The sequence below is a fragment of the Tamandua tetradactyla genome, chromosome 16 (genome assembly GCF_023851605.1).
Source record: "Tamandua tetradactyla isolate mTamTet1 chromosome 16, mTamTet1.pri, whole genome shotgun sequence".
In the NCBI taxonomy this organism is placed as follows: Eukaryota; Metazoa; Chordata; class Mammalia; order Pilosa; family Myrmecophagidae; genus Tamandua; species Tamandua tetradactyla.
In genome coordinates, this window is record NC_135342.1 from 29,198,382 (window position 1) to 29,215,447 (window position 17,066).

At 37.1% G+C, this 17,066-nt stretch overlaps 1 protein-coding gene across 1 annotated transcript in view; it reads right to left on the reverse strand.

Annotated features, from left to right (window-relative positions):
• Window positions 1–5,282: 5,282 nt before the first annotated feature.
• Window positions 5,283–17,066, reverse strand: part of LOC143660061 (uncharacterized) — a 57,876-nt gene continuing 46,092 nt past the window's right edge. The window contains 2 exon segments of the mRNA XM_077133457.1: window positions 5,283–7,950; window positions 7,952–8,235. Coding sequence (XP_076989572.1) covers window positions 6,832–7,950; window positions 7,952–8,235 — 1,403 coding nt within the window. The 3' untranslated portion in view covers window positions 5,283–6,831.

Sequence of the window (17,066 nt, forward strand, 5' to 3'; positions counted from 1 at the left end):
AACTGTGTTCCAATAGACTTGATTCTTGAAGAAGACTGTGTAGCTATATAGCTTTTACAATGTGACTGTGTGATTGTGAAAACCTTTTGTCTAATTCTCCTTTTATCCAGGGTATGGACAGATGGGTAAAAAAAAAATAAGGGTAAATAAATAAATAACAGTGAGAGATAAAGGGTAAAAGTTGGGTAGATTGAAATACTGTCAATACTGTTGGGTCAAATAGGTAAGAGTTATGGGATGTATGAATTCTTTTTTCTTTCTTATTTATTTTTCTGTAATGATGCAAATGTTCTAAAAATTTTCATAGTGAAGAATATATTACTATGTGATGATATTTTGAGCCACTGATTGTATAATATAGTCCGGCTGTATGTGTGTGGTATTTCTCATAAAAATATACTTTTTAAAAGCACACTAAGAAAACTATACAAAGTGATCAAGTAAGTTTTATCACAGGTATGCAAGGGTGGTTTAACACAGAAAATCTGTTAATGTAATACACCACATTAACAAACCAAAGGGGGAAAATGCATGATCATTTCAACTGATGTAGACAAGGCATTTGACAAAATTCAGCATCCTTTCTTGATAAGAACACTTCAAAAGATAGGAATTGAAGGGAACTTCTTCAACATGATAAATAACATGTGAAAAACCCATCACTAACATTGTACTCAATGGTGAAAGACTGAAAGCTTTCCCTCTAAAATTTGGAACAAGACAAGGATGCCCACTGTCACCAATATTATTCAACATTGTGCTAGAAGCTTTAGATAGAGCAGTTAGACAAGAATAAAATAAAAGGCATCCAAATTGGAAATAGAGTAAAATTTTCCCTATTTGTAGATGACATGATCCTAAAAATAACACCCTGAGAATCTACAAAAAAGCTAGAGTTAATAAATTCAGCAAAGTGGACAGGATATAAGATTAACACCCCCAAATCAGTAGTGTTTCTATATACTAGTGATGAGCAATCAGAGTAGGAAATTAAGAAAAAAATTTCCATTTACAATAGCAACTAAAAGAATATCTAGCAACCAAGAAAGGAAAGAGGCTTCAATTAGAGATTAAAAAACACAGCCAATCTGATTGGGACTAAGGTAAATCAGAATACAGGGCAAAGGATGATATTGTACATATTCTAGAACTTCATCTACTATGTGAGAAGAAAGGCAGAGACTTATTGCCTCTAGAACCTAAATTTTCTGTAACACACTAAATCAACCTTCCTGGATAGCTCATTTAAACAACCCAAACTCATCAATCCCAGAATGGGAATGAGGCTTTGTAATTCCGTACAGCTTGAATGTATTATGTGGATACCATCCCAGAGTATATTGTGCAGATAATTAAAAAGTATTGGTAAAGTCCTCTGAGGGACTGGAGAAAAAATATGGAAATAATAAACTTTCTCACCTAGGAAACCCCTGGTACTGTCTCAGTCATTAGAGACTTCCAAAAAAATAGGCCAAGTCCATGATTTTGAGGCTTGTTCTTATGAAAATTATTCGTAGGGGAGAAGCTAAGATTACCTATAACTAAGCCTAAGAGTTGCTTCCAGGAAACCTCTTTCATTGCTCAGATGTGGCCTCTTACTCTCTAAGCCCAATTCTGTATGGGAAATTATTACCTTCCCCCCTCCTTGGGACCATTCAGGGGTGAAAGTTTCCCTGACAATGGGGGACATAACTCTCAGGATTGTGCCTAGCCCTGTCACCATAGGATTGACAACGCCTTTCTGAACAAAAGGCACGAAAGGAATGTGTTCTAGTTTGCAAGCTGCCAGAATGTGGCAAGAAATGGAATGGTTTTAAAAAGGGGAATTTATTAAGTTGCAAGTTTACAGTTTTAAGGCCATGAAAATGTCCAAATTAAGGCATCCAGGGGAAGATACCTTTGTTCAAGAAGGTAAATGATGTTTAGGGATTCTCTCTCAGCTGGAAAGGCACATGGTGACATGTGCTGGCTTTCTCTCTAGGAATCTTCAACAGCTTCCCTGGAGCTCTGTCCATTTTATTGGCTCTGTCGGTCCTCGTGGCTCTCATGGCTCTACAGATTTTTCCAAAATGGTTCCCTCATAAAGGGCTCCAGTAAGCAACCCCATCTTGAATGAGTGGAGACATCTCCACGGAAACCACCTAATAAAAAGTTATTACCACAATTAAGTGGGTCACATCCCCATGGAAACAACAAAAAAGACTGTTGTTGAATGAGGATTAAAGGACATAGCTTTTCTAGGGTACACAACAGATTCAAACTGGCTCAGAGTGTAACAAAATAAGGTATCAATAACTGACAGTTAAAATAGAGTCCAGATGCTTTTCTGGAGGCTACTCTCATGCAAGCTTCACCTAGCTATTGTCAATTGCTGTGGTTTACCGAACTCCAACTAACATCATTCCTGTTAATGTTAAAGAATGCCTAGGGCTCTGAGATTCTACAAAAGTTTCATGCATTGAGTTTACTTTCCAGAAACCCATAACCTCCACAGTGTTCCTAGGCTAGATAAGCCCTGAAACTGAGAGGGCCCAGCCTCTCCAAGAGCATCAATTAATTTAATTCCCCTATCCTATATTGTTAACACGCATTTTCAACATGAAGAAATTAGAATGGGCATAGTCCAAAAATCCCTTTAGATTGGGAGAAAGTTCAAAGAAGGAGGAATTATAAAAGAGAATTAAAAGATTTAACCAATGAGTATGACTGCTGAATCATTACAATGATATATTTATTTGTCTCCAGATTTTTGCTGCAGAGGAAAGGAAAAACCTGAAATTGTGGAATAGTAACCCATAACAAACTTTGAAATCTGTAACTACTTGTTAAAATGTACTTTAAAAATTGTTACTTTGTGTGTATATATATTTCACAAAAAAAAAAAAAACACAACTGATAGCAGTGGTTGTCCCTGGAGAGGCAAAGTAGGTAGCTGTAGGAATGGAAGAAAAGAAACAGGAAAATAAATTTCCTATTAAGGGAGATTTATTTTCAATTTACTATTTTTGTGATTTTTGAATTTTGTAACACACACTTTTATCTGAACTACAAAAAAAAAAACATTTTAAAAAGATTACTGTACATCCCTGCATGATGGCAGAATAGGAGAGGCTGAATTCACCCCAGGTCTCCACAATGACAGATGCAATAGAAAAACAACCAGGACAGTGCTTCCATGGTGTGAATGATTACAGAGGGTCTTCTACTCTACATAGGAACGCCCTTGGAGAAAAGCTGGAGAAATTGGGATGGAGAGAATGGGACGAATGTACTTGGGCATGACTTTGCCTGTTCCAGCAGCTGGCTTGGGAAGATTTTCTCTTCTGGTTCACAGCTGGGAGTTCCTTGGGAAAACTTGGGAAGATAACAGACATTCTTTTCCTGTGAACAGATTCCACTTAATTAAGGAACAATACCTGTTTTTTTTTTTGTTTGTTTTTTTGTTTGTTTTTTTTGCAGACTTAGGGGCCCTTCCCTGGGGAGGAGGGGGAGACATAGTGTGATGCCTGTCCGACATCCAACCAGAAAAAGGGATTTGTTTGGGTCCTGATACTGCTCTCCTTCTCCCATGGAGGCCCAGAGACCACAGGCGTGTGTGGACAGAGAGGTAAGGCCAAGAAATCTGGCCAAGTTTAGCATGATGACCGGTTGTTTAGCATAGCACCTGCAGTCAGGGACAGGTAGTCCTAAGGTGATGAGAAGACTCAAAAGCACCATTTGCTAGGGAGAAGCAGAAAGTGCAGTCTGACAAACTGCCTATCTGCCTAGCTCTTAAAAGCCTTAAATAGAACTGCAATTCCACATCCAGCAGGGGATTGTCAAAGCTAATACAAGTAGATTCTAAGACTTAGAAGAGGGAAGGGAAATACATCTGCAAAATAAACTTATTAAGACATTAAAATGCCCTGTATGTGAAGATCCAGGCAGATACGACTCAGCTAAATGACCAGATTAAATTACCTGGGGGGACACAGAATTTGGAACGAATTAAAGTTGGTCACACAACATTAAGGATATCAAGCAGACACTGGAAGATCATAAAAGATTTGAAAGAATAGAAAAATATCAGATATCAGAGGTGAAAGATATTGTAGACAAAATTAAAAGTGTATTAGAGACAGTTGACTTCAAAAGGCAGAAGAATATGCTTATTGAACTTGAATGTTCAAAAGAAAAAATGGGAAGAAAAATAGAAAAAATGCAACTTGATCTCCAGGAAATGAAATGTGCAAATGTAAGAATTACTGGTGTCCCAGGAGAAAAGGGATAGGAAGGCTAGTTGAAGATACAATAGGGAAAACTTCCCAACCCTTATAAAAGACAAACATCCAAACCAAACAAGCCAAACAAATCCCAGTTAGAACAAATTTAAATAGGCTTACTCCAATACATATTCTTAGCAGAATGTGAAATCTTGAAGAGAAGCAAGAAGTCATGAAAGTTGTAAGAGAAATGAGTTTTATTACATACAAGGGAAAACATACATGACTGAAATCAGAATACTCAACAGGCACCATGGAGGCGAGAAGGCAGTGGCTTGATATATTAAAGATCCTGGATGAGAAAGACTTCCAGCCAAGAATTCTTTATCATGCCAAATTGTTCTGCAAAATTGAGGGAGAGTATAAAATCTTCACAGATAAACAATGGCAGCAAGAATCTGCCAACAGCCCTGCCTTACAAGAAATATTAAAGGGAGCTCTGGCAACCAAAAAAAAAAAAGATAGAAAGGGAGGTCTGGAGGAGGGTACAGAATTGCATATTAGCAAGGATAGCTTAAAGGATAAAAAGCAAGAGAGGGGAAATAATATATAGATCAGACAAAAACTATAGGCAGCTATAGAATATTAGATAGATTCCTGAAATGAGGAACTTGTAAATGTTTAGTAACACAGGTTGTTACTATTGCAAAGTTGCTATTTGTAACAACTTGCTACTTGATATTTTGAGAACACAGATTTTACAGCTAATTAAATAGGTACTGAAGATAGTGTTTAATATTTAGAATTTAGGAAACTCATATCTGTAAATTTTCTTTGCTTATTTTAAATTGGTTTATGAAACATTGTTTCAACACAGGCTTTACAATGATTATGTAGATATTTTATTTAATTGTGCCTATGGATAAGCTAATTAAGATATCCATTTTTAGGGGTTCTAATTGTCTTATATGTTTTCTTAGATAAAAATACTTAAATAAGAATTGAAAAAAAATTACTATAGACACACAGACACACAAACACTATTCAGATACAAGCATACCTGAAAAATTTTGTGGGTTTGGTTCCAGATCACAATAAAGCAAGTATCACACAAAAAAATAAGTCATATAAATTTGTTTCCCAGTGTATATAAAAGTTATGTTTACACTACACTGCAGTCTATAAAGTGTGCAGTAGCAATGTCTTCATAAATATACATACTTTAAAATATACTTTATTGCTAAAAATGCTAACCATTAAGTGAGCCTTCAGCAAGCTAGTCTTTTTGCTACTGGAGGGTTTTGCCTCAATGTTGATGGCTGCTGACTGTTCAGGGGATCAATTGCTGAAGGTTGGGGTGGCTGCAAGCAATTTCTTAAAATAAGACAATGATGAAGTTTGCTGCATCAATTGACTCTTCCTTTCATGAAAGACTTCTCTGTAGCATGTGATGCTATTTCATATCATTTTACCCACAGTAGAACTTCTTTCAAATTTGGAGACAATCCTTTCAAAACCTGCTACTATTTTCTCAATTAAATTGATGTAATATTCCAAATCCTTTATTGTAATTTCAATAATGTTCACAGCATCTTCACCAGGAGTAGATTTCATCTCAAGAAAACACTTTCTTTGCTCATCTATAAGAAGCCACTCCTCATTTGTTCAAGATTTTTCATGAGATTGCAGCAATTCAGCACATTTTCAGACTTCATTTCTAATTCTAGTTCTCCTGTTACAATAGTAACATCAAAGGCCTCTGATCACGGACCAGCATAACAGATATAATAACAATTAAAAAGCATGAAATATTGCAAAAATTATCAAAATGTGACATGGTGACGTGAAGTGAGCAAAGGCTGTGGGAAAAATGCTGATAGACATGATTGACACAGGATTACCACAAAATCTTAAATTTTATTTTTTAAAAAAGGAGTATGTGCAAAGCTCAATAAAACAAGGTTTGCCTATACTCTTAAAGTCACAAATCTCACTCCGTTGGGAACCTGTCCAACAGAAATAAAAGAATGACAATGTAAGGATTTTTACTGCAAGATAGTCTCTGGTGAAAAAAAAGTAGAAGCAACATGAATGACTACATTAGGGAATGGCTCAAAATGCTGACATATATCCCAGACTAGAGAATATTCTGAAGCATTAAAAAATTATTTACAAACAAAAAACAAAAAGAATTAATTAGATGCATATGTATTAACCTCAAAATGCCCAAGAAAATTAGGTTAAAAAGGCAAAATACAATAAAATATATCATTAAAGAGGTTAAAACCTCCATACACAGGCAGCAAACACTTCATATATGCAATGTTTTTCTTTAAGCATAAAGAAAGGAACAACAGACTCATAGTGGTTAACTCATGGATTTATGGGAGGGGAAGACACTGACTATTATTTAGGTTTACAAAAACCTCACAGGTTTCAGTAAAAAAATGTTATACAGTTTTACAATAATTTCCAATGTTGCTTATTACAACAACTCAGAAACAGCATTGACATCAGATCTAACGTTATGACTTAATCACTTTATCATTTTCCCACTTGAAAAAAATTTTTCAAGGATTAGTGAAATAAATCAATACCACTAAAACTTAGTACTTAATTAAATTTTTCCTTAATGAAAAAACATAACTCCCCCAAATAATTTCATGACACTAGACTGTGATGGGCAGAGATGAGGAAATTTTACTGGCTTCTCATCAGTATGAAGTGTTGGATGTAGATTAAGTTGTGAGCCATGACTAAAAGTCTTCCCACATTTATAAAGTTTTTTCCCAGAATGAATTCTCTGATGGTGTAAGAAGCTTGAGCGATAGCTGAAGGGCTTCCCACATTCATTACATTCATAGGGTTTCTCACCAGTATGAGTTCTCTGATGTTGAATAACGTGTGAATGAAGTCTAAAGGCTTTACCACATATTATACATCCATGAGGTTTCTCACCAGTATGAATTCTCTGATGTCTTTTGAGGTGTGAACATTGTCTAAAACTTTTCCCACATTCCTTACAGTCATAGGGTTTCTCACCAGTATGAATCCTCTGATGTAAGGTAAGTTGCAAACCATCACAAAAGGCCTTCCCACATTTGTTATATTCATATGGTTTCTTGCCAGAATGAATTTTATGATGATGAGAGAAACTTGAGTGATAGCTAAAGGCTTTACCACATTCCCTACATTCATAGGGTTTCTCACCAGTATGAATTCTCTGAGGTATGGTAAGGTGTGAGCGATGTCGAAAAGTCTTCCCACATTCCTGACATTCATAGGGTTTTTCACCAGTATGGAGTCTCAGATGCTCGGTAAGTTGAAAGCCACGAATAAAAGCTTTCCCACACAGCTTACATTCATAGGGTTTCTCACAAGTATGCAGTCTCTGATGTTGAATAAGTTGTGAACGTTGTCTAAAGGCCTTTCCACACTCCTTACATTCATAGGGTTTCTCATCAGTATGAATTCTGTGATGTAGAGTAAGTTCTGAGCCATAATTAAAGAACTTTTCACGTTCTTTACATTCATAGTGTTTTTCACCATTATGAACGCTCAGATGTGAGCAATGAATAAAGGTCTTCCAACACTCCTTACAATCACTGCATTTGTCACTATTTTGAATTCTTTCTTGTTTAATAAGGTATGATGTAATAATTTCTATGCATTCTTTACATTCAGAAACTTTTTTTTTAGAATGGCTTCTTTTGTGGTGACTAAAGAATAGATGGTAACTGAAGTTTTTTCCTACATTCTTTACATTCAGAGATTTTCTCTCTACTGTAAAATTCCTGAGTGAGAAAAGTATGCTAGCTCAACATGGACATGTTTGCATGACTAGTCATAAATTGTCTTATATAGCTCTCCCTTTGTTCTTCAAACTGACTTCTGCATTCCCAAAGGTCTCTGAAAACAGACCACTCAGGACTACAGCTTTTATATTGTTCCATGATAGTCCATTGGGATGATTCTGTTCCATAAATGTCCCTTTTTGGAGATAACTTCTTGGGCTCATACCTGGAAACCAAATCTGAAAAATAAGAAAAAAATTTTAATAGCTGGGCTTGTGTTTCAAGAGAAAGAAAATAAGTGTAGAAACAAGAGATAACTGAAAATAATTCACATATGAACTGAAAGGCTTGGAGAGCTGTTAAATACTATAACGCTTTTGAAATTTTAAAAGGGTAAGAAGAGTGTGACTATATCTCAATAAAATGGCATTTAAAGAAGGGTAAAGAGAACACAGAGAAATGAGTGAATGAAAATGAAGGAGTTAATTAGTGAAATAAGTCAATTCAATGGTTCTAAAATTTTGATCTACCTCAGAATCCACCTTGGGAATTTATTGCTATTATGGGTGTTTGGAAACATCCTAGATGAACTGAATCAGAATATTCTAGATTTAGTCTTGGAATAAAATCAACTGTATCAGATCTATGAGGCAATGTTTAACACTCTCTACCAGATCAAAGTTTCATGGGACAAAAACTGCTAGTTGTCCCCAGATGTCTACTCTTGCCTTTTGTATATTCACTGAATTGTTGATTTCTAATTAAAAGAGACATCAAATAGAGACAAGAGGCTATTCTGGAGGCTACTCTTATGCAAGCTTCAATTAGGTAGTGCTAACTGCCACAGTTTGCTAAACCTCAACCAACATCACTCCTGTTTACTCTTAAGAACACCTAGGGCTCAAACTGCAACTCTATAAATGTTTCATGCACTAGGTTTGCTTTCCTGGAACATATCATTCCTGGAGGGTTTCTAGGTCAGATAAATCCTGAAACTCAGAGGGATGAGCCTGTCCAAAATTATCAATTAATTCCATTCCCCTATCCTTTAAACTGTGGACACCCCTTCTCAACATGAAAAAGTCAGAACAGGCATTGCCCAAATATTCCTACTGATTGGGAGAAGGATTAAAGGAGAAGGAGAAGGTATAACAGAGAAAATGGGATTTAACAAATTAATATGGCTGCTGAATCACTATATTAATATTCCTTCTAGCCTCCAGTGTTTTGGAGCAGCTAGAAGGAAAAATCTGAGATGGTAAAATGGAAGCCCATGACAAACTCTGTGATCTGTTCTGTAACTAGTTGTTGAAATGTGCTTTGAAAATTATTGCTTTTTTTCTTTGCTTTGTATATATTTTACAATAGAAACATTTAAAACACAACAACAAAAACATAGCTAGTATTATTATCTTTCAGATCTGGAGATTAACTGAGCTCAGTTAAGCACTCCTCACTTAGTTCCAATTTAGGCAGATAGTGGCTCAGCTGGAGTAATTTCAACACCTTCCTTACTTATAGGTCTGGCACCAGGCCTGAGAAGATTTAAATGGTTGGAGACTAGAGCAGCTGGGATGCCTTGGGGTCTCTATCTTTATATGGTCTCTCTAGCCTAGTGTTTAAAGGTAATAGGTGCCTTTTGACATGGCGGTTCAAGATGCCAAAGGCATGTGGAGAGAGAGCGGGAGAAAGTGGGGGGAAGAGGGAATGAGAGGGAGAGAGAGTATGCATGCCAGGTAGAAGCTGTAGCTATTTTAGGACCTAGCGACAGGAGACCATGCAGTGTTAATTTTGCTGTACTCTATTTGTTAGAAGCAAGTCACTAAAGCTGGCTCATTTAAGGGGAGGACAGTTAGACTCTATTTTTTTATGGGAAAGCTGTCAAAGAATTTTCAGACATTCTTTAAAACCACTAAAACACTTATACATCATAACTGTATATACACACACATACACACTTTTCCACATCACTTAGAGATGACTTTTTCACTAAGTGAAGACATCTCTGAAGCCACTTGATCAAGAAATAGAACATTACCAGCAACCCAGAAACTTCAAAACAGTAGAATGAAGAAAACATCAGGGAGGGAAATAGACAAAAAAGAAACAAGTATAAAAGAGAGAGGAATCTTGAAAAGACTGTTCTAGGAAAACACAGTATACCCACACAGATTATTAATTACAAAAAAAAAAAATTACAGTGGAGAAACCTGGCAAACATCACCCTAAGCAAGCGATGAAAGATAATATCACCAATAGTGGGACAGAATAGCATCATGTACCTCCTGAAGTGATGTACTGAAAAAGATACTAATGCAGTATTCCTGCCAAAAATGTATAAGCTAGATCTAATCAGGAAGAACCATTAAACATACCCAAACTGAAAAACATTCCATAAAACAACTTGGCAGTATTCTTCAAACATACTAAGGTCATGAAATCCAAAGGAAGCCTAGGGAACTGTTATATTAAATGAAAGTAAAGAGAAATATAATGTTGAGCCTCAGGTGAAAAATTGCAAAAAAAGGAAAATATTGGGACAATTAGTTAAATATGAATATAGACAATATATTAGAATAATTATGGGTCATGTAAAATTCCTAAATTTATGAAATATGACAGAATTCCTCATACTTAGGAAATATAAGCTTAACTATTTAGAATAAAGGGGCATAATATCTGCAACTAACTCTCAAATGATTTAGGAAAAAATATGAATATACTTTTTGGAATAAAAAGATGGAATAACAAAGCAAATGTGGTGAATATTAACAATGAGCAAAACTGGATGAAGAGTATATGGAGTTCTTTACTATTCTCGTACCTTCTGTAAATTTCAAATTTAAATCAAAACACATTGTTGTTGGAAAATTCAGAAGATACAAATAAGCATAATTAGAAATGAGAAAGGGGACATTAATACAAACAAAAATCCATACCCTCATAGAGTTACATTCTAGTGGGATGACTTCTAATAAATAAATTAGTAAAATGTACAGTAGGTCAGAAGGTGAAAAATGCTATAGAAAAATATAATAAAAGGAAAAGGGATGTAAAGTTCTAAATGATGGAGATGGGATGATAATTACAAATTGCGTAGTCAGAAAATGCTCACTGGAAATGTGATATTTGAGAAAAAATACTGTACAAGACAGCAAATCATGGCTATCTGGTAGAAGAGCAATTCAGGAACAGAAAGTAGCAAATCCCTAAAATGAGAGCTTTACTGGTTTGTTAGAAGAACAGCAAGGAAACTAGGATGGCTGGAATCAAGTAAGAGAACAGGGAGAACTGGAGGTCAATGAGATTCAATGCAAGTCAAATCATATTTTAACTAGATTGTTCGAGAAACTTGAAAAACTGATGCAAAAATAAAAATATGAAGAGCAAATGTCCAGGAACAGCCAAGATGCTCCTGAAAAACAAGGTTCAGGAAGTTCCCCTACCAGATATCAAAACTTACAGTAAAGCCTTAGAAATTAAGATAGTGTGGTATTCACATAGGACTTAACTTATGGAATAAAAAAAACCAGAAACAGACTCACATACGAAGCACTGCAGATCAGTGAGGAAAGAATAAATTATTTAATATATAGCAGTTGAATATCATTACCTTGGATTCCTATCATGCACCATAAATACACAAAACACAAACCCGAAATGAATTGAAGATTTAAAATTTAGAGGCAAGATTATGAGGCTTATAGAAAAAAATAAGATAAACATATATATTTTAAAACTTGAGGTAGAAATGGATTCTTAAACAAGACATAAACATGCTAACCAGAGAAGAGATAAACAACCTGATAGAAAAATGGGCAAAAGATTTGAACAAGAATTTCACAGAAGAGGAAACACCATGTTAAAGAACTATAGGAAAAGATGTTCAAACTCATTAGGAATCAAGGGAATGCAAATGAACAAATACTGAGATACCATTTCATACTCATCAGATTGGTAAAATTTAAAATATCTAAGAATATTGCACACTGTTATGAATGGTGAACAAGCAGAATTACTGTGCACTGCTAGCTGCGATACATATTATCACCATTGAGGAAAATAATTTGGTAAAATATAAAGTTGAAGATGTACATATTCTACTACCCAGGAATTTCGATTCTAGTAAATACACTAAAGAAAACCTTGTATTATATGTATCAGGAGACAGATGCAAGGATTCATAGCACCAATGTCTACACTAGGAAAAACTACAAACAACCCAACTTATAACAACAGAACAAATATAGAATAGAGTATTATACAAATGTGAAAATGAACTTAGGTATAAAACTATATGGGCAAATTATCAGAAATCACATCATATGAACAATCAATCACAGATGCATTCCTAATATTTTTATAAAATTCAAAAACAAGCAAAACTCAATACTATTTAAGAGCATATACATGTATCATAAACTATTTTAAAAAGGGCATGATTGTAACAAAATTCAAGATAATGGTGACACCTGGAAGTATACAGGTAGCTTAATACAGTATTGGCAATACACTAGATCTTAACAGAGAGATAGGCTCCTCAGATTAAATGAAATACTCCATTTCCTCTGGGAAATATTCTGACAGGATACAGCAAATCAGCTACTGAGCTATAGGTGCATTTTGTGCTGTTTGGCCTGCCAAGTTTTGCACCTACTAGAAATACAGTGTGTTTGTCCCCAGGCCTGTTTATACTGGTAGATGAGAGGCATGTGGAAACTGGGTGGTTTTTATAAAAAACTAAGCGAACTTCTTTGCAAAGACTAAATAATGGCAATTGCTTCAGGAAAAAAAAACTATCATATTTAGTATGGACAAGAAAAGATAAAAAGACCAGTGGCAAGCAGGACATAAAAATGTTGTATTCTGCATTTCCATCATCATTATAATCTTTGTCTTCTTTAAAGAAACTCAAAGGAAATCATAGAAAATGCATTTTGTAAGTGTGCTGGCTTGAAAATGTTATGTACCTCAGAAAAGCCATGTTTTAATCCTCATTCAATCTTGTGGAGGCAGCTGTTTCTTTTAATCCTGATCCAATACTGTGGTGGTAATCTTTTGATTAGATTATCTCTGCAGAGATGTGACACGCCCAATTGTGGGTGTGACCTTTGATTAGAGGGAGATGTGACTCCACCCATTCCAGGCGGGTCTTGATTAGTTTACTGGAATCCTTAAAAAGAAGAAAAATTTTGGAGAGAGTAAAAAATGACATAAATGATAGAAACAACAGAGCCAACAGAGAGAGTCAACAGAAACTTCAGAGCTGAAAAAGAGAACAGAAACACGGATGTTTGGAGATGCTTAGAGCCCAGCAGATGTTGCTGTGAGATGTTAAGCAATCCAGAACCTGGAGAAAACCAAGGGAAGCCAAGAAATGAAAGCCAACTTTGGAGAAGTAAAGTGAGGAACCTCCATAGGTACAGAGGCTGAAAGCAATGGAGCCCAAGAGCAAAAGGCCAGCAGATGTTATAGCTATGTGACTTCCAGCTGACAGAGCTGTTCCAGACCCAACAGCCTTTCTTGATTTAAGGTGTCTTTCCCTAGATGCCTTAGTTTGGACATTTTCATAGGCTTAGAACTGTAAAAACTTGTAACTTATTAAATAAATTCCCCTTTTAAAGAGCCATTCCAGGTGTGGTATATCACATTCCAGCAGCTTGCAGACTAAAACCTTAGTTCACTTTTAAAATGACCATTTTAAATCCCACTCACAAAGATGGCATAAACTCATGTTTCCCTGCTCCTCCCCTCTAAATACAACTAAAAATCCGGGAAATTATCTACTAGACAACAATTGAAGAATGCTCAAAACTGGAAGGAAGAAGGTAGACTGGTTAGGGTCCTCTTGACTTGAAGAATGACCATATGGTGAATTCCCTGAGTTTTCTTTTTATCTCCGAAATACTCCCAGACTGGGCACTGAAGAGGCTGGCAACCCAGAAGGGCCAAGAGGGATATGCAAACACCTAGAAGAGAAAAAGAAAAAAACAACAGAAGCAAGAAAAGCCTGATCTCCCTGACCAATGCACGAGGAATAAGGAAGTCCAAAAAAAAAACACCTAGTGGGAGCCCTAACCCTTGCTCCACAATCTGGACGCCAACAGCATTTTGATCAGCCAGCAGCAGCAGCAACAGGAAGAAGTCTCTGGTTTTCCCAGCTCCAATTTCACAGGGGCATTGGCAGGAAGACCAATCCACCCAAAGGAGCAGTAACAGCAGAGCCTTGCATTGGCCAGCCACATAGGTGGAACAAGGATGTGTCTTCTGCTCTTTCAGATAACTCAAGCGGGTTTAGAGCAAGAGTTAAAGGACGACTTCCGGAGAAGATGGCGGCTTAGTAAGACACGCGGATCTTAGTTTCTCCTCCAGAACAGCTACTAGGGGAGTAGAAACGATACAGAACAGCTCCCAAAGCCACGACAGAGATAAAAAAGACAGCGTACCCCATCCTGGAATGGCTGGCTGGCTGAGAGAACCTGCTCTGGTGAGATCGCCGAGGGGCGCGGGCTTCACCGGGTGGGGCGGCAAGCGGCCGGAGTCACTCCATTCCCCCTCCCCGGGCCGGCTGGGAGAATTGGACAGGCGGTCCCCTCAAACCGCGGCGGTTGGCGCCCACACCACGCGCGGCCCCCCGGACCAACTGAGAGAATTGGATCGGAAATCCCCAGGCCGTGGAGAACAGTGACGGGGGTGCCATTCCAAACCCGTGACTCCCCGGGAACGGTGCACTCTCCCGGGCGGGCTGCTGCGGCTGGCGCCCTCCCGCCACGCTTGGCACCCCGGGCCGACTAGGAAATTCGGACGGGCGCTTTCCTGGGCTGCGGCGGCCAGCGACCCTCCCCGCGTTCGGACCCCGGGCTGGCTAGCACTCTTCCAAGCCGCTTCGGCTAGTGAAACTCCCGGATGGCGAGACTTTTCCAAAGTTAAAGGACCCACAGCACCATTTACTGGTGGGACCCGCAGACAAACGTGTGTCACGAGTGCCACCTACTGGGCAGGATAAGAAAAACAGAACCCAGAGATTTCACAGAAAAATCTTCCAAACTTTTGGATCCAACACCCAGGGAAATCTGTCTAAATGTGCAGACGCCAGCAGAAGATAATGGATCACGCTCAAAAAATTGAAAATATGGCCCAGTCAAAGGAACAAACCAATAGTTCAAATGAGATACAGGAGCTGAGACAACTAATGCTGAATATACGAACAGAAATGGAAAACCTCTTCAAAAACGAAGTCGATAAATTGAGGGAGGACATGAAGAAGACATGGGCTGAACATAAAGAAGAAATAGAAAAACTGAAAAAACAAATCACAGAACTTATGGAAGTGAAGGACAAAGTAAAAAAGATGGAAAAAACAATGGATACCTACAATGATAGATTCAAAGAGACAGAAGATAGAATTAGTGATTTGGAGGATGGAACATCTGAATTCCAAAAACAAACAGAAACTATCGGGAAAAGAATGGAAAAATTTGAACAGGGTATCAGGGAACTCAAGGACAATATGAACCGCACAAATATACATGTTGTGGGTGTCCCAGAAGGAGAAGAGAAGGGAAAAGGAGGAGAAAAACTAATGGAAGAAATTATCACTGAAAATTTCCCAACTCTTATGAAAGACCTGAAATTACAGATCCAAGAAGTGCAGCGCACCCCAAAGAGATTAGACCCAAATAGGCATTCTCCAAGACACTTACTAGTTAGAATGTCAGAGGTCAAAGAGAAAGAGAGGATCTTGAAAGCAGCAAGAGAAAAACAATCCATCACATACAAGGGAAACCCAATAAGACTATGTGTAGATTTCTCAACAGAAACCATGGAGGCTAGAAGACAGTGGGATGATATATTTAAATTACTAAAAGAGAAAAACTGCCAACCAAGACTCCTATATCCAGCAAAATTGTCCTTCAAAAATGAGGGAGAAATTAAAACATTCTCAGGCAAAAAGTCACTGAGAGAATTTGTGACCAAGAGACCAGCTATGCAAGAAATACTAAAGGGAGCACTAGAGTCAGAAACGAAAAGACAGAAGAGAGAGGTATGGAGAAGAGTGTAGAAAGAAGGAAAGTCAGATATGATATAGATAATACAAAAGGCAAAATGGTAGAGGAAAATATTATCCAAACAGTAATAACACTAAATGTTAATGGACTGAATCCCCCAATCAAAAGACATAGACTGGCAGAATGGATTAAAAAACAGGATCCTTCTATATGCTGTCTACAGGAAACACATCTTAGACCCAAAGATAAACATAGGTTGAAAGTGAAAGGTTGAGAAAAGATATTTCATGCAAATAACAACCAGAAAATAGCAGGAGTGGCTATACTAATATCCAACAAATTAGACTTCAAATGTAAAACAGTTAAAAGAGACAAGGAAGGACACTATATACTAATAAAAGGAACAATTAAACAAGAAGACATAACAATCATAAATATTTATGCACCGAACCAGAATGCCCCAAAATACGTGAGGAATACACTGCAAACACTGAAAAGGGAAATAGACACAAATACCATAATAGTTGGAGACTTCAATTCCCCACTCTCATCAATGGACAGAACATCTAGACAGAGGATCAATAAAGAAATAGAGAATCTGAATATTACTATAAATGAGCTAGACTTAACAGACATTTATAGGACATTACATCCCACAACAGCAGGATACACCTTTTTCTCAAGTGCTCATGGATCATTCTCAAAGATAGACCATATGCTGGGTCACAAAGCAAGGCTTACCAAATTTAAAAAGATTGAAATCATAGACAACACTTTCTCGGATCATAAAGGAATGAAGTTGGAAATCAACAATAGGCGGAGTGCCAGAAAATTCACAAATACGTGGAGGCTCAACAACACACTCTTAAACAACGAGTGGGTCAAAGAAGAAATTGCAAGAGAAATTAGTAAATACCTCGAGGCAAATGAAAATGAAAACACAACATATCAAAACTTATGGGATGCAGCAAAGGCAGTGCTAAGAGGGAAATTTATTGCCTTAAATGCCTATATCAGAAAAGAAGAAAAGGCAAAAATGTAGGAATTAACTGTTCACTTGG